The sequence below is a fragment of the Haliotis cracherodii genome, unplaced genomic scaffold (genome assembly GCF_022045235.1).
Source record: "Haliotis cracherodii isolate W230 unplaced genomic scaffold, xgHalCrac1.p SCAF_14, whole genome shotgun sequence".
Lineage (NCBI taxonomy): Eukaryota > Metazoa > Mollusca > Gastropoda > Lepetellida > Haliotidae > Haliotis > Haliotis cracherodii.
In genome coordinates this window covers 38,983,801-39,010,301 of record NW_027266269.1, presented here as the reverse complement: position 1 = coordinate 39,010,301, position 26,501 = coordinate 38,983,801, and the positions used below count along the sequence as shown (strand labels likewise).

The 26,501-nt window shown below is 42.6% G+C and overlaps 2 protein-coding genes across 2 annotated transcripts in view; one reads left to right on the top strand and one right to left on the bottom strand.

Moving 5' to 3' along the window:
- The window catches only part of LOC139461237 (SCO-spondin-like), a 63,602-nt gene extending 45,951 nt beyond the window's left edge, over positions 1–17,651 (top strand). Inside the window, exons 32-42 of the mRNA XM_071242876.1 lie at positions 5,148–5,339; positions 5,891–6,082; positions 6,762–6,938; positions 8,310–8,507; positions 8,798–8,992; positions 9,804–9,992; positions 12,368–12,511; positions 12,984–13,333; positions 14,121–14,226; positions 15,469–15,560; positions 16,036–17,651. Coding sequence (XP_071098977.1) covers positions 5,148–5,339; positions 5,891–6,082; positions 6,762–6,938; positions 8,310–8,507; positions 8,798–8,992; positions 9,804–9,992; positions 12,368–12,511; positions 12,984–13,333; positions 14,121–14,226; positions 15,469–15,560; positions 16,036–16,074 — 1,874 coding nt within the window. The 3' untranslated portion in view covers positions 16,075–17,651. The remainder of the gene's footprint in view (positions 1–5,147; positions 5,340–5,890; positions 6,083–6,761; positions 6,939–8,309; positions 8,508–8,797; positions 8,993–9,803; positions 9,993–12,367; positions 12,512–12,983; positions 13,334–14,120; positions 14,227–15,468; positions 15,561–16,035) is intronic.
- Positions 17,652–19,000: 1,349 nt separating this feature from the next.
- LOC139460827 (UDP-N-acetylglucosamine transferase subunit ALG13-like) lies at positions 19,001–26,083 on the bottom strand. The gene is made up of 4 exons (XM_071242301.1): positions 25,983–26,083; positions 23,503–23,665; positions 21,394–21,532; positions 19,001–19,112 (listed from the first exon to the last, which is right to left on the bottom strand). Exons 1-4 carry the CDS (start codon positions 26,064–26,066, stop codon positions 19,001–19,003), a joined length of 498 nt encoding a protein of 165 aa, XP_071098402.1. The 5' UTR covers positions 26,067–26,083.
- Positions 26,084–26,501: the final 418 nt, after the last annotated feature.

The following is a 26,501-nucleotide window of genomic DNA, read 5'->3' as shown; positions in this document are numbered from 1 at the left end:
CAGAAGGAAACAATTGTTCTTGGTTGCGTTGGTATAGCTCATCCAAATACACTCGATTAATATGGAAGTGTTCGCCCAAACACACCCATTGCGGATGTTCTTTTTTTTGTAAATCTTGTGCGTGTCATGCTGATGTAGCAGACCACTACGTTGAACGGAGTAACATTTTTTAGTTGACATTTATTCGTTCGTCCTCAGAGCTCCAGTCAGGAGATTGCTTTTGCTAATATTAGATTGAACTTCCATTATCCACTTTATAACAGAAAGTGGTCAATTATTCACTTTCGTTGAATATATAGAAACATTTCATTTTGGGGGGATTTGGTCAGTGTGGAAGGTTTGTGTTTCTGTCTTAAGTCTAATTAAAATGTTATGACACAACTCACTCTGGCTTTTGCAAAGAGTCAGCAAGGTGAAAATGTCACTAAAACTGAACGAGAGATTAGTCATGTTGAGGATGAAACTAATGCTGTAGTTCAACAGGCACAATGTCACTTAGATAATAGGTCAGATGGGAGTTCCGTGTCAAGTAGGAGACGCAATAGATTGTATAGACCTGAACAACAGGCTGCGGGAAGTGAGCCATGCATTCAGAAAGACATTTGGCCTGATGAATGGCCTATACCAGATTGGTATTCCTTGGAAGAACGTTCCATCATTTCCAAATGACTATGCCATGGCATTTCGTAGGCTGCTTAGCACTGAAAAGAGGTTATCCAAAGACCAGGACACGGCACTAGCCTATGACAATATCATCTTGCAGTATGTTGAAAAAGGTTATATCCTAAAAGTAGATCATGAGGAATCGAGGGAAGATGTGTGCTATCTTCCCCATTTCCTGATATTGCAGCCAGAGAAGACCACAACGAAGGTCCGTATTGTTTTTGATGCTTCGGCAAAGTATCAGGACACATCATTGAATGATGTAATCAGTCCAGGTCCGAAGCTTCATAGTGAGCTCTTTGTCGGCTGATATGGTTCAGGAGAAAACCAGTAGCTCTCATTTGTGATATAGCAGAGATGTTCTTGCAGATCAAAATATCACCGGGAGATAGACCTTAACACAGATTTTTCTGGAGATCCATGAATACAGATATGCCTCCTGAGGTATACCGGTTCACTCGTCTTGTATTCGGGAACACCTCTTCCCCTTTCTTGGCTCAGTATGTTACCCAGGAACCTGCTAAGGCACATCTTGTAGATCTGCCTATGGCTGCAGAAACTGTCATAAATGCCACATACATGGATGACAGTATGGACTCGGTAGAGAATGAGGATGAAGGTATAGAACTGTACAACCAATTAACTCAGTTATGGTCCAGTGCTTCAATGCATGCTCGGAAATGGTTGTCCAATTCCCTGAATGTCCTTAAAACATTCCTGAAGAAGATAGAGCCTCTGAAATTGATCTTTGTTAAGGCCATTTACCATCAGCGAAAGCACTTGGGTTAATGTGCGTTACTGAAAAAGATATGTTCGCATGCAAAGTTGGTACGTTTCCTGATGAAGAAACCACTAAAAGAGGTTTTCTCAGGCAAATTGCAAGAATATTTGATCCCCTTGGATTCATAGGACCATTTATAATCACTGCAAAGATTCTGTTACAAGAAATGTGGTTAACAGGACACGATTGGGATGATGAACTGCCTCAGAACCTGCAACAGAAAATAGAAAAATGATTGGTACAATGGAAAGAAGTACAAGGTGTTCAGATACACAGATGTTTGCGCCTTGATGCTGATGTTTGTTCAGTCTCGATTCATACCTTTGTTGATGCATAACAGGATGCATGTGGCACCGTTGTTTACGCCGTCTATACTTACATGGACGGAAAGAAGTCAAGCAGGATAGTTGCTGCAAAGAGTCATGTAGCTCCGTCGAAAGACTGTAGCATACCACGCCTTGAACTGATATCAGCTGTACTTGGACTCAGACAGATTTGTCTCTCAAAGTCCTTCAGATTGAGATTGAAACAGTTACCTTCTGGTCAGATAGTAGGAATGTCTTGTGTTGGATAAGAAACAATAGTCGTACTTTCAAACCGTTTGTTGGAGAAATACACAGCACTACAAATCCATCCCAATGGCGCCACATACCATCTGAAGAAAATCCTGCAGATTACTTGACAAGAGGTCTGTTTGTTTCACAACTCATACACAATGAGTTATGGTGGTCTGGTCCTACGTTTTTGCTCAGAGATGAAACTGAATGGCCATCTGATAAAGCATTTTCACTTGACATGATCAATGATGATGAAAGAAGTACGAGCAATAAGCAGGTTGCTCTAGTTTCAATACAGAAACCTGACCTTGAGACATGGAGACTTGACCCTTCCAGATTCTCCAGCTGGAGAAAATTGACACGTGTGAATGCTTGGATTTTCAGATTCTTGCATAACTGTTCCACGTCAGATGATTACAAAATGACAGAATCATTGCCGATGCACAGGCATTTTCAATTGAATATGCAACTTTGTTGTCAGGTAAGATGTTGGCTTCCAGTTCCAAACTCCTTACACTTCAGCCACAAATAGATGAAAATGGGGTCATGAGATTGAGTGGACGCTTAGGTGATGCTGAATGTTTGCCACTTGGAGTGCGATTTCCCATAATTCTGCCTCGTAGAAGCTCATCATAAAACAGTATCCCGAAAGATGGTAAACATGTTCTGGGCACAAACCAAACATTGGCTGCAGTGTCATCTTAATACTGGATTATCTCAGCACGAGAAGCAATACGTGAATGGGAGAGAGAATGTGCTTGGCGTCATAGGGACAAATCAAAACCTGCCTGTCCAATGATGGCTCTGTTACCAAAAATGAGACTTTGAACATCCTTCCCTGCATTCAGGCAGGCTGCTGTTGACTGTGCTGGACCTTTCATAACAGTCCAAGGCAGAGGAAAATCACGTCAGAAACGTTATTTGTGTCTATTCACCTGTTTGACTACAAGAGCTGTTCACATAGAGATGGCATACGGCTTGGACACCCGCGCATTCTTAAATGCGTTTTACCGAATGGTAAATCGAAGAGGTCTACCACAAGATGTCATATCTGACAATGGAACAAACTTTGTTGGTCCCATCAAAGAACTCAAGGAACTTCTTCACATGCTGGATCAAGATGCTGTTCGACGTTCCATGGCCAATCGAGGAGTGAAATGGCACTTCAACCCTCCATACACGCCGCATTTTGGAGGGGTATTCGAGACGATGATGAAATAGGCTAAGCATGCTATCTTCGCTATCCTGGGGAATGGTGACGTCACAGATGAGGAACTGGAAACAGCATTCACCGGAGCTGAAACGATGATCATCTCGCACCTTCTGACATATCAGTCAACTCATCCCAAGATGCAATTCCTCTGACTCCGGAATCCATAGACACACCAGATTATCACCCAAGGAAGCGCTGGAGACATATTCAGGAACTGATGAGGCACTTTTGGAAGGGTTGGATGAAGGAATGGCTCCCAGGTCTGAACCCAAGACGGAAATGGCGAACTCCAAGCAGAGATCTGTGTATCAATGATGTTGTGCTAGTGATATCTCCTGACCCTCCAGGGGGACAGTGGCCACTTGGTAGAATTGTCGAGACATACCCAGGAAGAGATAGACATGTGCGTGTGGTGGATGTACGGATCAGACAATTGGTGATTACTAGAGCAGCAAACAAGATTTGTCCGCCGGAGTGGTGAACTGTGATCCGGGATTGTGACTTCGGATAATGTGACTTTGTGAACTGACGTCGTGAACAGTGACATCGTGAAACTGATGTCGTGAACATTGACATCGTGAAACTGAAATGTGTTGTGATCTATGACTCTTGAACTGTGACATTGTAAAATGAGATGTGAGCATTCATGGATATTCAAGGAGTAATGGATTGTAATAATTTCAGTAATTTTGTAAGTATGGTACAGTTATATTTTAATTCATTGCAAAAGCTAGAAGTGTTAGTATTGTGTTGATATTGTTTGTATTGTGTTGCCAGGAATCTGTCAAGGAGGGGGTATAACAGAAGAAAACAGTTGTTCTTGGTTGGGTTGGTATAGCTCATCCAAATACACTCGATTAATATGGAAGTGCTCGCCCAAACACACCCGTTGCGCATGTTCTTTTTTTTGTCATGCTGATGTAGCAGACCACTACGTTGAACGGAGTAACATTTTTAGTTGACATTTATTCGTTGTGTGACGAAGACGTCCTCAGAGCTCCAGTCAGGAGATTGCTTTTGCTAATATTAGAATGAACTTCCATTATCCAATTTATAACAGAAAGTAGTCAATTATTCACTTTCGTTGAATATAAAGAAATATTTCATTTTGGGGGATTTGGTTAGTGTGGCAAGGAAGGTTTGTGTTTCTGTCTTTAGTCTAATTAAAATGTCCGACGTGATATTTTTGACTTGTTGTTTACTTAAAGGGGAATAAAAAGTGCCTCATTCCCATGTGGCGTACGACAACAAAAGCAAACTTTTTTATGCAAGTGGCGTCAGTGATGGGCACAAGCAGTAGTTCGGGACACGATTACCAATTTCGGGAGCGGCTGGTGTCATCACTTATTTTCAGTGATCCGTTCACATGTAATGTGCATCGGTATGTAACCTTTTAATTCCAATGAAATCAGTATCGGCGGATAATCGAGCGTGGTATTTCTCTGACGAGCGTGGTATTTCTCTGACGCTGACGTTTTGTATTCGCTACAGTATCTTGAGGATGTCTTTGTTATTTTTGAAAGCACACAGGATGCTTTACGCGTTTCGTGGCACCATACATCTTCAGCTTCTGCCAGAGGCATCTGTGTCATACTTAATACTTTAAATTAATAAATTTGTGTCATCTTCACCTCAGGTGTGATATTATTGGAATGTGTGGAAGATTTAAGAACAATTATACTCTGAACGTTTCTAAGCAAGCTGCAGGTTTGTCATTGTCTAGTGGACGGTGGCCTGACCCACAATTATACTCAGAACGTTTCTAAGCAAGCAGTATGTTTGTCATTGTCTTGTGGACGGTGGCCTGACCCACAATTATACTCTGAACGTTTCTAAGCAAGCAGCATGTTTGTCATTGTCTAGTGGACTGTGGTCTGACCCACAATTATACTCTGAACGTTTCTAAGCAAGCAGTATGTTTGTCATTGTCTAGTGAACGGTGGCCCCACGCTCTGGACACAGTGGACCAATCCACCTTGCGGCATCAGTTGTGGAACAAGAACTGACTTGACACGAACACGGACCAGGAGCTGCACCAACCCTCCTCCCAGCAATGGTGGACAAGGCTGCACCGGTCCATTTCTGGATATAACACAGCAAACCTGTTCCTTCCCCGCTTGTGTTGGTAAGTAGCGTCTTCCACACCTTGTCCCGTGGGGAGCCAAGTATTGAATTGGTCCTGAGAAACCTGTGCTTGATGGAATACCCTCTTAATAAATCAGATGGTCAGTGTCTTGGTACATTGTCATCGCAATGTTACGCTGTGTGAGATTGCTCATTGTATCAACCACTGGTTTCTTTGATCCAGACACGATTATTTGCATGAAGCTATGAAAAATAGTTTTCAATATGAATAGTTGTAAATATGAAACTGCTACTGCGGTGTAAAACAATATTTAGCAAACATTTGAAAAGAAGCTTTTAATATATATACACTAAACTACGTTTATTACGAACATGCTTCTAACGAACTAACGGATATCACAAACTTATTTTTAGTCCCGGTCATTGGTTGTATATATGCTGTATATATGCTTATAACGAACTACGGTTATGACAAACTAAAATTAGTGGTCCCTTTGAGTTCGTTATAACCGTAGTTTGCTGTATTTGTAAATTGAAATATTTAATTTCTCCATATTTATTACTTACAAACCAAAATAATTATATATCCAGTGAATGGCACTTATACCGAATGGACTCAATGGACTACACCTTCCTGTGGCATCACCTGTGGCTCCACCAACAGCCGTGTCAGGTCACGAACCAGAAGCTGCACCAACCCTGCTCCCAGTAACGGCGGACAACAATGCTTCGGTAACACGCTTGAAACATCGAGTACCCAGTGTGTCTTCAGTGCTTGTCCAGGTGTGTATTTGTTGAGTTATTGCGTCATATTATGTAACACATTTGCTTCAGATGCTTCATAGTGCTTCGGGGGAGGTCGGGCAGTCTTGTGGTTAAAGCGTTCGCTCGTCACGCTGAAGACATGGGTAGAATGTGTGAATCCCATTTTTTGGGTCCTCCTCCGTGATATTACTGGAATATTGCTAAAAGCTGCGTAAAACCATATTCTCTCACTCATAGTGTTTCATGGCATTTGACAGAACATACTATAAGCATGAGCCACCGTGAAGATCCGGGTTAGAATTGGTCTTCATCAACCCATGCTTGTTGTAAGAGGTGACTTTTGGGATGGGTGGCCCGGGTCGCTGATTTGGTTGACCCCAAGTGCGTAGATTGATGCTGGTGTGCCAAAATCAGCAACATACGGTTCATAATCTGTAACACCGACTGTGACAGTGTGGAGTTCAAATGTTTGATAGGCATTACATAGAAGTTGGCGGGTGACAAAGTAGACAATTTATGCATAACAACTTCTTTAATATGCTATCAAAGCAATGTTTCAGATAGACCTTTATACCCTTCTCAAGCAAGACCCAAGTAGACACAATATATGGATATAACTTTCTTTAATATACCACCATAGCGAGATGTTTCAAGCAAGACAGGATAATGTGAGCATGTTATTTATCTTTGTCCCCAGTGGATGGTGGCCTGACCCTCTGGACCGAGTGGACCAACCCCCCTTGCAGCAGCGCGTGTGTGATTCGGACTCGAACCAGGAGCTGCACAAACCCACCTCCCAGCAATGGCGGTCTGAACTGTACTGGAGCTCTGCTGGGGGTAGTGAAGAAGACATGTGATAACGTCCCTTGTCTCGGTACGGACAACCTCTTGTATATGCTCAGTTTCTAGGAACAACAAGCAACCTTCTGTCATTATTCATCATTATTTTGTAAGAACGTTCTCCAGTTTCAGCATTGATGACCTATTGAACGTTTCATGTTCATTTAATGTTCAAATTTGTGATTGTGCTAGATTACACGGAAGGGTATATATCATTTATGTTTATTACTCGCGCGTTGAAGATACCACTGTTTAATAACATCAAGCTGTTATTACATTAGTGTTTAATACCAAGGTGCGTGTTTATGTACCGCTGGGTCTAGTGTCACTAACAAATATTGAAAACTCTCAACATCACTGGGCTTATTCAATGACATGTGCGTAGAGGATGAAAGATCCTCGAGAGGAGCTTATGCAAACTCGATGACCCCCAGCATCCCTACTGCTAGGATGACGTCACAGGCATTCTATCGCTGGTGTATCTTGCAACACAATTTCACATATTACGTCACAGGATGTGTTGGAGATATGATAACCTTATCGCTACTTTAGTTTTGTGGAACGGACCCCTAAATGCTAAAGGTGGGCGGCTGTATGATATCAAATTCATGGGTGTTCAACGTGTTTAAAGTATTAATCTGTTAAACTTAGGTTATGTTTTCCATCGCGTAGATGTCTGCCTCAATTACACACGACATTATAAACGGCAAGTAATAAATACAGAACTAAACTCGCTCTCGTGTAATACCAATTCTATGAAACCCCGTGTATAGTTCTGGTATCGGACTCGATTTAAAATAAAACTGGCAGTACACGAGAGCGAATTTCTATATTAATAGCTTGTAGCTTTCTTAGATCACAATCTGTATTCCGGAAGGGTATTTTATAACTATCTACCGAAGGCCCGTGACATTGAGAAGCCTTTAAACATTCCAAGTTTCTACATTAAGAAAGGATATGTGATATTCTTTCGACGACCTAATGCCAATACTATTACTGAAACTTATGTTCCCGTGAAAATCCGGGTTAGAATAGGTCTTCAGCAACCCATGCTTGTCATAGGTGGCGACTATGGTGGTCGTAAGCGGACTATCGGGATCGGGTGGTCAGACTCGCTTGACTTGGTTAATGCATGTCATCGTATCCAAAAATCGTGTAGATCGATGCTCATGATATCACTCACTGGATTGTCTGGTCCAGATTCGATTATTTACAGACCAACCGCCGTCATATAGCTGGGATAATGCTGAGTGCAGCGTTAAACAACAATAAAACCCAACAAATTTAACCTTATGGACATCGTTTTTTGATGTTTTGTCTCTTTCTATAGCCTTCAAACTGCTTTTTCAGTGAAGATAGTTTACATTAAGCAAGGATGTCTCGTAATCATCTTACACATGTTCAGTTCCAGTAAATGGCAGTTTCACGCAATGGACGCAGTGGACAGGACCTCCGTGTAGCGTCACGTGCGGACAGGGGCCGAGTGTGGTCAGGAGGAGGTCGAGGTCGTGTACAAACCCCCCTCCAAGTAACGGAGGCAACGGCTGTTTCGGGGATGTCTTGCAGACAATATCAACACCTTGCAGTTTCCCAGAATGTGGGGGTATGGACTTCCACTGTTATAGGAGACTGTGCTCCATCAATCTATTATGCATGCATGTATGTAAAGACGCATTTGATAAGTGGATAAGTAATTATCATTGCATGCATGTATGTTAAGACGCATTTGATAAGTGGATAAGAGTCTAGTATTGCATGCATGTATGTTAAGACGCACTTGATAAGTGGATAAGTATCTATCATTGCATGCATGTATATTAAGACGCACTTGATAAGTGGATAAGTATCTTTCATTGCACACATGTATGTTAGGACTTATTGTCTCTTCAACAGGTCTGTGTACGTCAATGACGTATCGAGACGGCATTGGCTACCGCTACCACCCTACTGACTGCGACAAGTACATCCAGTGCTACAACAACCCCAATGGCAACGTTGTTGCTATGTACAGGAGATGTCCGTTTGGTAAATTCTGGAACCAAGTCACATTCCAATGTGACGATTCCTGGAGGGTTGTGTGTCCACACGGTAAGCAAGCGTATTCTCAAATCTTAAAGCAGGTCAGTTGAAAGCATACAGTCCAGTACCACGTTGAGACTTCCCTGGGACAGAGTCTCAAGCATAGAAAGAAAGGCATATGTTCTCACTTCTCTCAGGACGTTCAAACAACCTAAAAGTGTCAGGAAGTATCCATTGATTTCTATAAGGTGGTTGGAAGAGTTTTCTAGTGAGTAGTTTGTTCGGAAATACGCACAAAATGATTACTTTGTTGGCAATGGTGAAACAAATGCTTATTGTTTTAATAGTGCAAATGAATATGTTGTTTGATGGTGCTCAGAAAATATATAGTTTGTTGGATACAGCTTGGCAATTTCTTTTTTCATATAAATCCCCCGCACCACCGTACAAGGATGCTCCCTTAGTGTTACACTAACAGATAACAAGAAAGTCACTCAGAAGTATGGTTGTTGTTTAAAGCCGCACGCAGCAATATTCCAGCTATATGACGGCGGCCATTGACATCATGAACATCGATCAACGCAATTGGGATACGATGACATGCATCAACCAAGTCAGCGAGTCTGACCACCCGATCCTGTTAGTCGCCTCTTTCGACAAGCATAGTCGCCCTTTACAGCAAGCATGGGTTCCTGAAAGCCTTTTCTTACCCGGATCTTTACGGGGCCAATCCAGAGCGTAACTATGTGCGTTGATCAGTTAAATCTCGTCCCGTTGTTATGACTGTTTGGAAAGATCCCCTTAACAAGGACAAAGGCGACAGCACCACATGTTTCTATGTTAAGCACAGTATTGTAACACAAGCACATTCTCTCCACAGACAAGTGCAAGGACAACAACACTGCGACCTTCAACCTTCTGGGCAGCTGCCGTGCATACTGGGAGTGTGACACTAACCTCGTGGCAGTGCCCAAGTGTTGCAGCTTGGGATACAGCTATGTGCATCTCGAGGGATGCAAGCGTAACCTCTTCTGTCAGGATATGTGTCCCACTGCATGTGAAGACAGGGGTTAGTAGGTTTGCACTCGTATGTCAGTGGTTCGGTATGAGAGAGACAGGTGGAGAGAAAGCGAGAGAACGAGAGACAGTGAGACCGACCGAAAAAGAGAGCGAGAGCACGAGAGACGGTGAGACAGACCAATAGAGAGAGAGTGAGAGAACGGGAGACGGTGAGACAGACCGATAGAGAGAGAGAGCGAGAGAACGAGAAACAGTGAGACAGACCGATAGAGAGGGAGCGAGAGAACGAGAGACGGTGAGACAGATCGATAGAGAGTGAGAGATGGTGAGACAGACCGATAGAGAAGGAGCGAGAGAACGAGAGACGGTGAGACAGACCGATAGAGAGAGAGAGCGAGAGAACGAGAAACAGTGAGACAGACCGATAGAGAGGGAGTGAGAGAACGGGAGACGGTGAGACAGACCGATAGAGAGAGAGAGCGAGAGAACGAGAAACAGTGAGACAGACCGATAGAGAGGGAGCGAGAGAACGAGAGACGGTGAGACAGATCGTGAGAGATGGTGAGACAGACCGATAGAGAAGGAGCGAGAGAACGAGAGACGGTGAGACAGACCGATAGAGAGGGAGCGAGAGAACGAGAGACGGTGAGACAGACCGATAGAGAGGGAGCGAGAGAACGAGAGACGGTGCGACAGAACGATAGAGAGAGAGAGAGAGAACGAGAAACAGTGAGACAGACCGATAGAGATGGAGCGAGAGAACGAGAGACGGTGAGACTGATCGATAGAGAGAGTGAGAGATGGTGAGACAGACGGATAGAGAAGGAGCGAGAGAACGAGAAACAGTGAGACAGACCGATAGAGAGGGAGCGAGAGAACGAGAGACGGTGAGACAGATCGATAGAGAGAGTGAGAGATGGTGAGACAGACCGATAGAGAAGGAGCGAGAGAACGAGAGACGGTGAGACAGACCGATTGAGAGGGAGCGAGAGACGGTGAGACAGACAGATAGAGAGAGCGAGAGAATGAGACTGCAGGACAGACCGATAGAGAGAAGGCGAGAGAACGAGAGACGGTGAGACAGACCGATAGAGAGAAAGCGAGAGAACGAGAGATGGTGACACAGACTGATTGAGAGAACAAGAGAACGGTGAGACAGACTGATAGAGAGAGAGCGAGAGATGGTGAGACAGACAGAGAAAGCGAGAGACGGTGAGACAGACCGACAGAGAGAAAGCGAGAGAACGAGTGTCAGTGAGGCAGACCTATAGAGAGATAGAGCGAGAGAATGAGAGACGGTGAGACAGACCGATAGAGAGCGAGAGAACGAGAGACGGTGAGACAGACCGATAGAGAGCAAGAGAACGAGAGACGGTGAGACAGACCGATAGAAAGACAGCGAGAGAATGAGAGATGGTGAGACAGACCAATAGAGAGAGAACGAGAGATGGTGAGACAGACCGATAGAGAGAGAATGAGAGATGGTGAGACAGACCAATAGAGAGAGAATGAGAGACGGTGAGACAAACCGATAGCGAGAGAACGAGAGATGGTTAGACAGACCGATAGATAGAGGGAGATAATGAGAGATGGTGAGACAGACCGATAGAGAGAAGGCGAGAGAACAGATGGTGAGACAGACAGAGAGAGAGAGAGCGAGAGAATGAGAGAACAGTGAGACAGACCGATAGAGAGAATGCGTGAGAACGAGAGACGGTGAGACAGACCGATAGAGAGAATGCGTGAGAACGAGAGACTTGAGACAGACTGTAGAGAGAGAGCGAGAGAACGAGTGTCAGTGAGGCAGACCTATAGAGAGATAGAGCGAGAGAATGAGAGACGGTGAGACAGACCGATAGAGAGCGAGAGAATGAGAGACGGTGAGACAGACCGATAGAGAGCAAGAGAACGAGAGACGGTGAGACAGACCGATAGAAAGACAGCGAGAGAATGAGAGATGGTGAGACAGACCAATAGAGAGAGAACGAGAGATGGTGAGACAGACCGATAGAGAGAGAATGAGAGATGGTGAGACAGACCAATAGAGAGAGAATGAGAGACGGTGAGACAGACCGATAGCGAGAGAACGAGAGATGGTTAGACAGACCGATAGATAGAGGGAGATAATGAGAGATGGTGAGACAGACCGATAGAGAGAAGGCGAGAGAACAGATGGTGAGACAGACAGAGAGAGAGAGAGCGAGAGAATGAGAGAACAGTGAGACAGACCGATAGAGAGAATGCGTGAGAACGAGAGACGGTGAGACAGACCGATAGAGAGAATGCGTGAGAACGAGAGACTTGAGACAGACTGTAGAGAGAGAGCGAGAGAACGGTGAGACAGACCAATTTCGTCGACCCTTTAATCTGTTTTCCAGTCTATATGAGTGTTCATGCGTTGTCATTTGTGCTGTTGTGTTTCAGATCTCTGCGACAAGCGGCCCGACTGGAGAGCCAACCCAGCCACTTACAACATGTCTGTCGGCATCCTCGGCTGGGTACCCACCTCATGTGCTGCCGGAACTCAGTTCGACATCACCAACTGTGGCTGCAGTGCTCTCAACCAATGTAACATAGCTTTCTATCGTAAAGATATCATCAACAGTTCTGTTGTTGGCAACAAAATACATTACAATGACCAAAGGGACATAATTTACCTATAAATGCATGTATTAATTTGGTAATGCTACATATGGAACTATTGAAATACTAAAATATGTATTCTTGCTACCTTGCTAGATGTAATAGCCTGTGTACATTGCATGCACCTGTTTATTGGTGAGATTCGAAATGAGACACCAGTCTGCGCTGCATTCATTATCCTTAAAGGCGCCTTGTCGCTGTTCTTGCATCACACGCCCCCATCCACTAGCTATTCACTGTGGTCACTAGTAACGTCTTCGTTTCTGACAGTCTGTACGGCCCCGTCGCCACACTATTCACTCTGTTCCCTAGAAACGTCTTTGTTTCTGACAGTCTGTATGACCCCCATCACCAAGGTATTCACTATGTTCACTGGTAACGTATTTGTTTCTGACAGCCTGTTCGGCCTCCAACGCTGTCACCTTCACCGCGGGAAGTAGCTTAACGTCAGCCCTAGCATCATGGCTTGAACTCTCTAATGTCGAGGTTTCCAACGGAATCGCCAACTTCAACGGCAGCAGTCGGCTTGTAGCCACGGTCACCATGCCAACTGCAACAAGCGCTGACCCTTTGATCATCCGCTTCCGGTATCGTGAATCTGGCGCTGTGTTCGGACGTCGAGTGCTGGTCAGCACAAGTGACTGTAAGAATGGAAGCAGCCTGGTCATTGCTGTGGACAGTTACACCATGACCTTTGAACTGACGTCTTGGTATAACTGGGCAGTCACGTTACCGGTGTCCATGGCGGTAGGTCATTCAAAACTATATATGTTCAATGTTTCATCCACCCTCAATGTCTCCAGGACTCGCATTTCGGTAAACCTACACTGACCCCAGGATCCACTCCCACGCCCTTGTTTTTCATTCACATTTTAGACCCGTCAAGATCCGGGGCAGAAAAGGTCTTCAGCGACCTATGCTTGCCGTAAAAGGCGACTGTGATTGTCGTAAGAGGCGACTAACGGGTTCGAGTGGTCAGGCTCGCTGACTTGGTTCATGCATGTCATCGCATCCCAATTGCGTAGATCGATACACATGGTGTCAGTCACTGGATTGTCTGGTCCAGACTCGATTATTTACAGACCGCCGTCATATGGCTGGAATATTGCTGAGTGCGGCGCTAAACAACAAAGAAAGAAAGAAACAAACAAACAAACACTTTACCGAGCAATCAAACGTCGAGATAGTAAAATTGGAATTGGTAAGGGGGGACTTGCCACCGCCAGTTATAATGGACAAGAACATATCCTTTCAATTAAAAGCATTTTTCAGGGCTTTCTTTTGCGTGTCAGTCATTTTTTTAATGTTGAATTTCTCACAATCTGTCGTAATCATTGGGACTGGCCGCCATGTTATTGATATCGTCATCGTTAATATGGTCAACGGAACATTGACGCTGTTTTGTAACTCGCATTCTGATTGGTCCGTGGGACCAAGTAGCGTTGTAAATCAAATTGGTTTTCCTCGCTTTGGACCACTTAAATGTCTAAATGGTTTCATGAGGGTGAATGCTAGTACTGACTCTCTACTGTAGGGCTTCTCCCGTGGCGATTGGAAGACGGTGACGTTATCTTACGCGGGATATGACATGTTGGCTGTAGTGGAGAGCGACACGCTGAAGTATGCTGCCAAGGTTCACGGTAAGTAGCCAATAGCTAATCACATAAATGGGATTGGAGTGAGTGAGGCAGTGAGTTGGGTTTAACGCCGCTTTTAACAGTATTCCAGTTATATCGCGGCGTGTCAGCTTAATGTGGGAGGAACAATGGGATTGGAATTACGTTCTCGTGAAAAGTGAGGGGATGAGTTGGGATTAACTCCGTTTTTAACAGCATTCAAATTATATCTCGGCGTGTCCGCTTAATGTTGGAGTGAGCCCGAAGTGATGCAGTGATCAGACGTTTACCACTTTATTGAAACCCAAGAGCACGGGTATAGTGCTGACAAACCCAGCAATATAATCAGGGGGAAGTGGGTTTCGAATCCTAGATTTCTGGTGTACCCAAGGGAGGCAACGCTGCACAGCAATTTGCGGCGCCTGAGACCATTGGACCACCCGTACCAACCTCTCGTGTTTGTTTGTTGTTTTACGCCGCACTCAGCAGTATTCCAGCTACAACGTCGGTCTGGACCAGACAATCCAGTGATTGACATCATGAGCATCTATCCACGCAACTGGTATCGATGACATGTATCAACCAAGTCAGCGAGCCTGACCACCCGATCCCGTTAGTTACGACAAGCATAGTCGCCTTTTACGGCAAGCATGGGTGGCTGAAGACCTATTCTACCCCGGATCTTCACGGGTTCCCCCCTGTCGTGAAAAGGATTTGACTTACAATCGTATGAGAAAATATGCGAGGAAGGATAGACGTGTAGGGTTGTATAAATACTTTAATGTGGTGATCCACGAGGGGTGAGGACTGACGGTACCCTGGGAGATAACAGTGTGTGGCACGAAAAGACTGGACATACTTCTGACAATAGGGGAAACGTGTCAAATGAGGCATACATTGTCGACTTCAGTCGATTATCATTGAGAGATTTGTTTTGTTTGTATCCAGTTTTTCGCCGCACGCAGCAATATAACATCTATATAACGTCGATCTGTAAATAATCGAGTCTGGGCCAGACGATCCAGTGATTGACAGCGTGAGCATCTATCTACATTATTGGGCTGTGATGACATGCATCAACCAAGTCAGCGAGCCTGACCACCCGATCACAAGCATGGGTCACTGAGAGCTTGTGCCAATAGTACTTATATCTTAACATCACCAACATCGGACAAAAGCTCTGGCATAGTTATCTGATAAAATTATGATGCAAGACTGGAATAAAGAAAGATGACATAAAACATAAAGAAAAGTTTGTTATTTCAGCGCCACAATCAACCATTATGCAGTGTGGAGTGACATTCGGAACAGACTCCAAGAACGATGCGACCAACAACTTCATTGGGCAGCTTGATCAGGTATATATTTCATGTGTGGTATATTAGGAATATATCCTCTCTATGCAACAATGAAGGAAATAACGTATTTCATGTGTGGCGTATTGGTCAATAATAAAGCCGTTTTATTTGACACTACACGAAAAACTGTATTTCCCAATTTGGAAATGAATACTTATTGGGCATACATTCCAGGACAATGTTCAGATGTCGATTTTTTTAATTGGATTTGATTTTTATGAACTGCTTTGCCCTGGTCCAGTGTGCAATGTTTGAAAGGTTGTGTTGGAATAGGATTAGAATGTAAACACATTGCTAAAGTCATACTTGGGCTGGAAACATTCAATTTCTGTATTTCATAATGACTATGTCATGTTGTGACATCATTTAATAACTGTCAAATTTATATGGGAATATAAAGTAAACGATGCTTGTGTTCCGGGTGTTTGTCTGAGCCATAACCGAAGTTCCCTAAAATAAATGTGTGCTGTTTCAGTTATCGCTGTACCAGTGTGACCCAGGCAACCTGTATTAATGTACGCTAACACACTGTGGCGTCACATTCAACCTGAGACCATCTACGCAATCAAATTGGACACAGTCGTCACTCATGTAGAAGACCTAGGTGTCTGTTTATAACTTGCCCAAGAGATGGAAGTAACTTTGAGAAATGTAAGAGACACGTACATGACATTAGAACCTGTCTACGATATAATTTTTACAAGATTCATTCCGAAAATACAACTTGATCTTCAGTCAATGTATAATTAAACTGCCTGGCAAAGAAATTATACACCCATGTTTGATGGTGACTAAAATATAAACAAACAATCTGTGGAAATACACCTGGCTGGTGAGTGGACCTGCATAATCATCATCTGACAATGTTTGTTTTGTTTGTTTGTTGTTTAGTGTGCACTCAGTAATATTCTGCAATACGACTACGGTCTGCAAATACTCGACCAGTCTGGACCAGACAATCCACTGATTGACATCATGAGTATCGATCCACGCAGTTGGAATCGATGACGTGCATCAACCAAGTCAGCGAGCCTGACCACCCGATCCCGTTAGTCGCCTGTTACGGCAAGCACGGGTTGCTGAAGACCTTTTCTACCCCGGATCGTCATGGGTCGTTTCAGTAACGTTAGTAATTTCTTGGTTATATCCAATATCCGAGTGTATCCTTTCCTCCGCCCGGCAGTTTAGTATCGGAAACTTTGCCGATATAAAACATATCATATGCAATGCCACATTATTCAAATGTTTGATTGGGTGAGTTATGAGGTAATGTTTGTGAGAGAGGGAAAACGATTTCAAAGCACAGAATAAAGAATGACATTATATGATAAAGAGGTTATCACGCTTGTGTGTTTGGGGATGGTAAATATCCTGCATTAGGAATTAACATTGTATTTAGCGAGCCTATATTACCTATATACTGTCATCTCTCCGAGGCAAGAGAGTTAACTGACTTTAAAAGTCCAGTTTCCACCCTTGCCGAACTAGGCAGGAATTCCTGGGCTCGATCGTAGTGCCACGAGTGGCTATTACGAGTTATGTCCTTTCTATGCCTCTCCAATTGACCAATCAGATTAAACCTCTCGTATCACTTGCATTTGCTTCAAACAAAACGGTGGCGCCCAGTCAAGACGATCTGATCGATAATCAAGATCTATATTGTGATAAAACGAGTCTTACATCACGAAGTGCATCAAATCACGTGAGCACCTTGATTAAAAGCATGAAAAGATTTAGAAAATATCTGTTGACAATGAGTTAGCGGTGAACATGCTTTGCAAATCCTGCAGTCGACCGAAATCTGCATGACACTTTACAAACCGGATTTCGATTTCAGTGCGCGATTTTGATTGGACTATGCATAGACTCCTTAGTCCAGCCAAAATGTAACTCCATAATACCAGCCTAGTTCGGCAAGGGTGGAAACTGGACTTTTATAGTCAGTTAACTCACTTGCCTCGGGAAGATGATATACTGTATACCGAAACTTATCTTGACAGTCTGCATCAATATTATAGTACATACAATTAGTTCATACTCATCTTATAAAGGTTGTTCATGTGATCATTATAAAGTGTATCATATTTTGTTACAAAAATAAAGCTTTTAACATTGTTCACTTTATATGCCCATTGTTGTACTGTATTGAAATAAATAATATTTCAATTAAATTGTTGGTTTAATGATCCAAATCAAATTAGGGGTTGTTTGCCCTTTCTTTGCCACTGTTGAGTGGTAGGCTGTGGACTTCAAGAGGGGAAGAGAGGACCTTAAAGATGATCCAACATCAAGGTGACCTTCAACTTCCACCGCTAAGGAAATATTGAAAAATACAATTGATGTGGACAATCAAAGCCTCAACACAAGTCACAGCCAATGCAGTAGTGATCTATCATGGGAGAATTGTGAAAAACGAATTGTGAGAAATGAACTGGGCATGACAAGAGTTTCAGCACGTTGGGGGTTCAGGCTCCTGGTCAGAACACTTCACGTTTATCGCATCTGTCATGAACATTTACGTCGCATTGATGCAGACCCAGCTTATTTTGGTCGGAATCTGAAGAGTCAAAGCAGAGGAAACATCAAACGCCTTGTCCAAAGAAGGAAATGTGTTTCAAAGCACTGGATCACCGTCATGTAGCTGGAATTTTGCTGAGTGCGGCGTTAAACACCAAACAGAATCAAAGCAGTGGACATGTAGAATCTCAGCCTCAAGTTTTTCCACTTTAATCGAGTGTTGATATATTTGATATCAAAACACATGAGGGTGTTAGCATCCAACAACATTCTTCCAACTTTTTCAGTTTGTAGATAGAGAATCTCAACCGAGTGTCTTTTGATATCAAATAAATAATGTAAATAATCGAGTCTGGACCAGACAATCCAGTGATTAATACCATGAGCATCGATCCATGCAATTGGGATCGATGACATGCATCGACCAAGTCAGCAAGTCTGACCACCCCATCCCGTTAGTCGCATCTTACAACAAGCATGGGTTGCTGAAGACCAATTCTAACCCGGAATCTTCACGCCAGTATTATGTCTTGACAAGGAAACCAAGGGGTGATGTAATGAGTACTGCCATATGACGCGGGGTACAATGACCTGCCATCAATCAAGTCACCAAACCTGACAGTCAAATGAAATTTAGTGCCTCTCAACGAAACGATACAACTATTATGAGATATGAGGTGTGTGTGTGTGTGTGCGTGCGTGCGTGCATGCGTGCGTGCATGCAAGTCTCTGCTCCCTGAAGTCGCCTCTTAAGACCCGCATAGGAAGCAGGGGACCAATTCTAACGCGAATCCTCACCATTTAGTAGCCTCTCACAACAAGCAATAGCTTGGACTACCCGGGTGATATCAAGTAAGCTCTTGTCTGCTGTTTCAAGGAAAAAACAACAACCCAGGGATGAAATAAATACAGTTTAATTATTGTCATGAAAATCCCAAAGCTGAATCCAGAAATGTTGCAAAGTTTTCAGGTTTACCAGGGGGGAGTGGTTTCAACTTGGAGAAGTCACAGGATTGTAGTTTCTCACACAATGAGCTGAAGCAAAGAATTAAAGTTATACAGAACTCTTTATAAACATAACATAAAATACTCACAATAAGGCTTAGCAAAATGAAAGAATTGGTTCTCTGGCAATGACTTTTGAAAATATAGTGCAGGCGGGCATTGTTTTCCTTCTTTGCTTGTTGAAACTAGTATGTTACAAAAAAACCAGTTGTGTACCATCAACCTGGGGAAGCAAAACAAGCCTACAAACTCCTATTGCCACGTGGACCATAACACAAGATGCAGCAGTGCGCATGTAAAGGGAAGTAACTGTGTGCAGTACAGGATCGCACTGTTTTTAAGTATTAGGATTATTTTATTATTTTGAAAATGGATTTATAAATGAAACATGCGACAGACTTTATGATGATGCCGGTGGTCCCTGACAACCAAGACTATTATTTTTTATAGCCTAAATCCTAATGACTCAAATAATTTTAGTTGCTTGTGTACAGCAAATACAGAACAAAATATATAAAAAAACATGAGTTTATTGACACTGTGTGATTAGCTAACGTAGCCCCTCAGTATGTCTATGTCGGGTAGCCTAGTGGTTAAAGTGTTTGCTCGTCACACCGAAGACCCGGGTTCGATACCCCACATCGGTAGAATCAAAGACCCAGCTGATCCTTGACGAATCTCTAGTTTTGGTGGGTTAACAAGTTTGATTGGTTGGTGGGTTTGTTGATTAACCACACTCAGCAATGTTCCAGCTATATGGCGGCGGTCTGTAAATAAACGAGTTTGGACCAGACAATTCAGTGATTAATATCATGAGCATGAATCCACGCAATTGGGATCGATGACATGCATCAACCAAGTCAGCTAGCCTGACCATCCGATCCCGTTAGTCACCTCTTATGATAAGCATAATCACCTTTTACAGCAAGCATGGGTTACTGATGACCTATTCTACACCGGATCTTTACGGGTCTAACAAGTTTTAAGCTGGCTTCGATTGCTGTATTGCTCAGAAGCATTGGCCAAACAATTTTAGTTGCGTTATTCAACTGTGACGAGTTGGATTAGTCAGACATTGATGACATGGATGATATCATGCAAGATTGGAAATGGATGATGCAGTGGAAGAGAATGAAGAAATGAATGATGTTATATCTCAAATAGGTGATGCAATGGAACGAATATTCATTTGGAAGAATTAAGTTTGTTGCAGTCAATGTACATATATGGTGTGACGGAACAGACAACTCACCTGCAGGTGTAACGGAACAGACAACTCACCCGCAGGTGTAACGGAACAGACAACTCACCTGCAGGTGTAACGGAACAGACAACTCACCTGCAGGTGTAATGGAACAGACAACCCACCTGCAGGTGCAACTGAACAGACAATTCACCTGCAGGTGTAATGGAACAGACAACTCACCTGCAGGTGTAATGGAACAGACAACTCACCTGCAGGTGTAACGGAACAGACAACTCACCTGCAGGTGTAACGGAACAGACAACTCACCTGCAGGTGTAATGGAACAGACAACCCACCTGCAGGTGCAACTGAACAGACAATTCACCTGCAGGTGTAACAACAAACAACTCACCTGCAGGTGTAATGGAACAGACAACTCACCTGCAGGTGTAATGGAACAGACAATTCACCTGCAGGTGTGACAGAACAGACAACTCACCTGCAGGTGTGACGAAACAGACAACTCACCTGAAGGTGTGACGAAACAGACAACTCACCTGCAGGTGTGACGGAACAGACAATTCACCTGCAGGTGTAACAACAAACAACTCACCTGCAGGTGTAACAACAAACAACTCACCTGCAGGTGTAACGGAACAGACAACTCACCTGCAGGTGTAATAGAACAGACAACCCACCTGCAGGTGCAACTGAACAGACAATTCACCTGCAGCTGTAACAACAAACAACTCACCTGCAGGTGTAATGGAACAGACAACTCACCTGCAGGTGTAACGGAACAGACAACTCACCTGCAGGTGTAATAGAACAGACAACCCACCTGCAGGTGCAACTGAACAGACAATTCACCTGCAGCTGTAACAACAAACAACTCACCTGCAGGTGTAACAACAAACAACTCACCTGCAGGTGTAACGGAACAGACAACTCACCTGCAGGTGTAATAGAACAGACAACCCACCTGCAGGTGCAACTGAACAGACAATTCACCTGCAGCTGTAACAACAAACAACTCACCTGCTGGTGTAACGGAACATACAACTCACCTGCAGGTGTGACAAAACGGACAACTCACCTGCAGGTGTAACGGAACAGACAACTCACCCGCAGGTGCAATAGTACAGGTGTCCGTCCATGGCCAGCTGATGTGCCAGCTCTATCTGGTGGTTTCCCTGCAACTCCTCATTGATGACCACAAGCAGAGGCTTCCCTGCCCCCAGGACGTCCAGGACACTCCCCGCACCTGCCCCACAAATATAAGTGAGTAAGTATGGTTTTATGCCACTTTTAGTAATATTCCAGCAATGACATGACAGGGGACACAAGAAAAGTGCTTCATTCACTGATAAAATGGCAACCACAGACTTCCAATGGGCAAAGGTTTATTTGATCTAAAACGGCACCGCATCATAACAGCACCCACCCCTTCCTATAAAAACAAGCATTACATACTCGTATCCCCAGCCAATATTACATGTCCGGTTGTGTGGAAGGCATTAGCCCCTGTCAACTATGCCCACTGAACCTTTTTGTAAATGGCTTAATTGCAAACACTAAAATAGTTATTACTGGTGTTGTTTTGCCATCTGGAGTTCATGTCAGAATACGTAACTGTATTTGTAATGAGTTGTGGTAGTAAGGGGGTTCTTACTTAGAGTCAATGAGAGCAGGGGTCACCATGAGGTGTACTGAGAAGTACAGCACCGATCATCTGATGATCTGAGTAGTAGACTGGAGTCTGGAATGCTACAGCACTGGCCTGACAGTAAACAACAGGTCCAGTGTAGCTCCAAGACAGTGAGAATGAGTTGAGTCTTTTTCTGCATGTTAAAGAAATCATCAAGTTTCAGGGCTTTTTCATGTTACTACCCTAAACTGCAATGAAGTATGCTGGTTTGGGTGCCACTTGTAAATTGTGTTTTCACATTAATTCACCATGGACCTTGTCCAAGTTCCTTTGTCAGTTTACCACTACAGCTATGCCAAGTTTGGTTGAGATACCATATTTTCTTTAGTATAGTGTGCACTTTTTTCCCCCCCAAAAAAACAGCTTAGTAGAAGGGGATGTGCATTATACACGCAATAATGAGTTTTGATGTTTTTTCCCCTCAACGGAAGGACATTACCGTGAGCATGTAACACCGGAAATACCATGTCAACAAATCCATACTGAAGTACTCAAATTAATCATGTAATTACACTGTCTGGTTATAAAAAGTGTTCTTTGTGTATCTAGATATATGTTTGTAAATTATTTCATAAATTTTATTAAAAATTCCTTAAAATATTGTTTTAATTAATTTCGGCGAAATCGTGTGTGAAACGATCGGAAAATCACACAACTTACTGTTATTAACAGCAACCATGGTCAGATTACCGCTACTGATGCCTTGAAATAAACTTTAGTTGACAGAGAATGGCTACATATATAATAAATGCCATACTTTAACTCGTTGAAAGTCATATTTGTTATAGTTTGAAGATTCTATGACAACACGTAGTTCTCACGATCACGTGCGCGGAAGCCTCGACGGTGACTGGTCAAGGTGGTTCCGTGTAAAAAATAATAACCGGCAATAGCGATCAGCTGTATCGCTTAGGGTTATTATTATTTCAAATGTATTTAGTGAAAGCTGCAACTACAATAAGAAGATATTGGAATATATTATTCCTGATAAAAAAAAATAGTTTCAGATACAATTTTTGCTAATACCATGCATTAAAATTCTGTAAAGTTATATCATTGGGTGTATCTTGACCGAATCACCAGTAGATTCCAAGAAAATGTGTGTACAGCTGATTGCTGTTTCTGGCTTAGTTTACGAAAAAATACACAAGGTAATCTTAATCACTGGATGTAAAACAATCCCTAGCAGAACAAAAAATACAATTCAAACAGTAAATCAACATGTCTGGGGATTTTTTTATCTCTAATTTCAACTTTGTACTGACCAAGATTGTCATCAGCCGTCCATTGCGGTGTAATTTTTTTCTGCGCATATTTTCAAATATTTTTTTCCCCAAAATACTGAATCTGCTAGAGGGGTCTGCACATTATATTTGTGTGTGCACTATACTCAAGAAAATATGGTATATCTCATGGTTCTTGAGTTTGTCTCCAGAAAAACATCTGATGGACAGACGGACGTACAGATGGATAGCACCCATTCCTATATCCCCCTTCTATCCCGGTGGGGGGATCATAATCCATACCTGCATGACTTATGACAAGGGAAGCTCCTTGAATGTCCTCAGCAATGGAGTTTTTGTAGTCGAAATGTTCCACTGTAAAATCATCTACTTTGCTGTCTTCGATATCAAAATCTATTCTTCCAGTCTGCAATGTCAGCTTGTTGTAACCAAGTGTCTTGAATATCTGAAAATCAGAGTGAGTGAGTGAGTGAGTGAGTGAATTTTTTATGCCATTTTGAACAGTGTTTCAGTTATATTTACAATAATGCAGAGCTCCAGATAACTTTTTGAGCAATTGAGTTTTTACTCTAGGGTTTCGATTTTAATTGGGTTATTATATTTTTCATTGGATAACCAATATTTTTTCACACATCTTTTCATCACTCCATTGGGTTTTTCTCCAAATTAGTGAACATTTTAAGATCTAAAAAAAATGACATAATGTGTTAGATGTATATTACTGTTCTAAATATATAGGCTTGACTCGGAAAGTAAATCAGCTCATAGTTGTGTATCGGATATTAGCTCCTTTTAACCCATGCTGAAAGAGTTTCAATGGGTATTTTTATACATTGGAGTTTTCTGTTCCTGGACACAAGTTCATTTTTTTTTTGGGGGGGGTAATTCACGCAAATACGCTGCTCATCTGAAGCTCTGTAATGCCAAGCACAAGGGGGGAAAAGTACATCTTTTGGTATTATGTGGACGGGAATCATTATTCATGACATTACAAGGCGTGCTCACTTCATGCTGGCTAAAGTATACATATTCAGTGCCTGTCACATTAAAGTTTGGCATATATACTACTCAGAGTTTGCTTAGGATCAGCACTTTGTGAAATTGCATGCATTTGTTGAAATAGGCCAGGACAATATTGCATGAAGACATGATCAGTGAACAAACGTTTCGTTGTCATGTGCCACACAATGCCAACAAACAACATGTGACCATTTATCAGACAGATCACCTGTTAAAATGACAGTATCTGACCAAAACTAAAACGAAAAAATGTAAAACAAATCACAAAACAAACTCATTGTCCATAAAACAGCTCTCAGTAGCATGTATGTGAACCATGTGATGCGATCACAGCCTGGCACCGCTGTCTCGTGCTCCCACTAAGTGTCTGGACGTTGCCAAGGAAGATTGTTCTACTCTTCAGTAAGAACACTGATGAGTTCCTGTAAAATTGTGTTAACACTAAGGAGAGTAAAAATGACCCAAGCAGCCTTAGACAAGTTCATTCCTTTGTCAGTCAGAGAGTAGTGAAAATCAAGGGAGACAAGTTGTTTTCCCCTGAAATCTAGTTGTTTTACATAAACTACTAGTTCAAGATAAGCTGCAGACTACAGTCAAGTCTCGTTAATCCGACACTCGGCTTTATCCGACACAAATGATGGGAAAAGATTGATTCAGTGCTATTTAGTCCCGTTAATCCGACATTCGCACTCCGACTCTGACACACCTAATTTGCAACGAATTACCGAAATCCCTCATTAATCAGTCTCGTTAATCCGACACAGTGGTCGACGTACTCCTTGGTCATCTGCCATCTGAATGAATGAATAAACAACATAACAATATAAACATTCTGTTTTTAATGATTTTATTACAAGGTACACACGGTTATTATCTATCGTGAAGACGTCCGATTTTCGATCACAAATCACTTAATTTCGTAAATCCGACATACTCGTTAATCCCACACAATCATGTGCAACCAACAACGTCGGATTAACGAGACTTGACTGTACTTAGATTTGACCACTGGTGTCGACCCCTGCCTAGGGCTAAAGGATCATGAAGACAACATTGACAATAGTGGTCAGTGACTGAGCGGAGAGTGAGCTGGCAGACAAGTAAACTGCAGCCTGCCGCTACATAGCTGTGTTAAAAACATTGCAGTCTTGCCATGGAATTACCCTCAAATTGGTATTAGGTATTAGCTTTGACCGGTAGAGGGCTGGGACGCGTAACTCGTAGTGGGTATATGCGTGCGTTCTGAGTTGGAACCGGGTTCCAACAAGATTTCCCAGACCTGTGGTTAGTCACATGATATGTTGTTTAATGACAAAAACAATAAAACCCATGCTTACACAACAAGTCGCTAGTGATCGGATTTCCTTGTAACTGTGCACACAATGTTTGTGACTTTTACTTGTTGGAGTTAAGAATAAGCTACAGCATACTTCCGCATATGCATGATCAAACCGTTTTAAACGTGTCGGAGCTCGGGTTATGCAGTTTCCAATCGGACATTTTGTACCCAACTATTGAGACCTACAGCGGGAAGGGTGGGTAATAGGGGGGTTAGGTACCCAGATAATAAATTTGGACACGACCCAGTCCTAGTCCGGTATCCTGCAGTCTTGCCAAAGATTAAGTCCAGAAATGCAACCAAATTTTGGAGACGAATTTGCAAACATAATTAATCAGGGAACTTTTCATTGCCATTGCCCATGAACAAAGCTTATTTGGCCTCGTTTTGTAATTTGACCAACCTTGCAAAGGCGCCTCGATGATGTTGTCTTTGTGAGTGCATGAAAGGTTGTTGTTCCAACTGTTACAAACACTGTTCTCGACATGTTTGCCAACAACAGTACCCAACACGCGGACATACTAGTAGCTATAAAGCTGCTTTCTTTATACGCGTGTGAGGTGAGAATATAAATAAAAAAATATCTTTAGACTTATTTGAAATTATTTGAAAATATTATTTACAAAATTTGAATATTTATATAATTGTTATGACTGAGATTAAACAAAATCTGATTAAATGAGATGTTTCATGATTTTTTCTTATAATAAGTTGTGTATGATATAGATTTGGATTGAAAGTGCGGGACTAATGTTTTGAGCTATTAAACTGAAATTATTGTTTAAATAACTAGTAACAGTTGATTCATAACAAATATACCCAAATATAATTCACAAGTGATTATCCATTGAGCCAAAAATAGTTTGCCGTGTAAAAATGATATCGAAAATTGACCAATGAACAGCATTCGAAATATTCCATG

Excerpts from the sequence above, each read along its gene's own strand:
- LOC139460827 (XM_071242301.1), bottom strand. The coding sequence starts at position 26,066 with ATGTCGAGAACAGTGTTTGTAACAGTTGGAACAACAACCTTTCATGCA. Across the intron at positions 21,533-23,502 it reads CCTTGTCATAAGTCATGCAG|GTGCGGGGAGTGTCCTGGAC; the intron begins GTATGGATTATG and ends TTTGTGGGGCAG. Across the intron at positions 19,113-21,393 it reads CTGTACTATTGCACCTGCGG|CTCATTGTGTGAGAAACTAC; the intron begins GTGAGTTGTCTG and ends TCTTTGCTTCAG.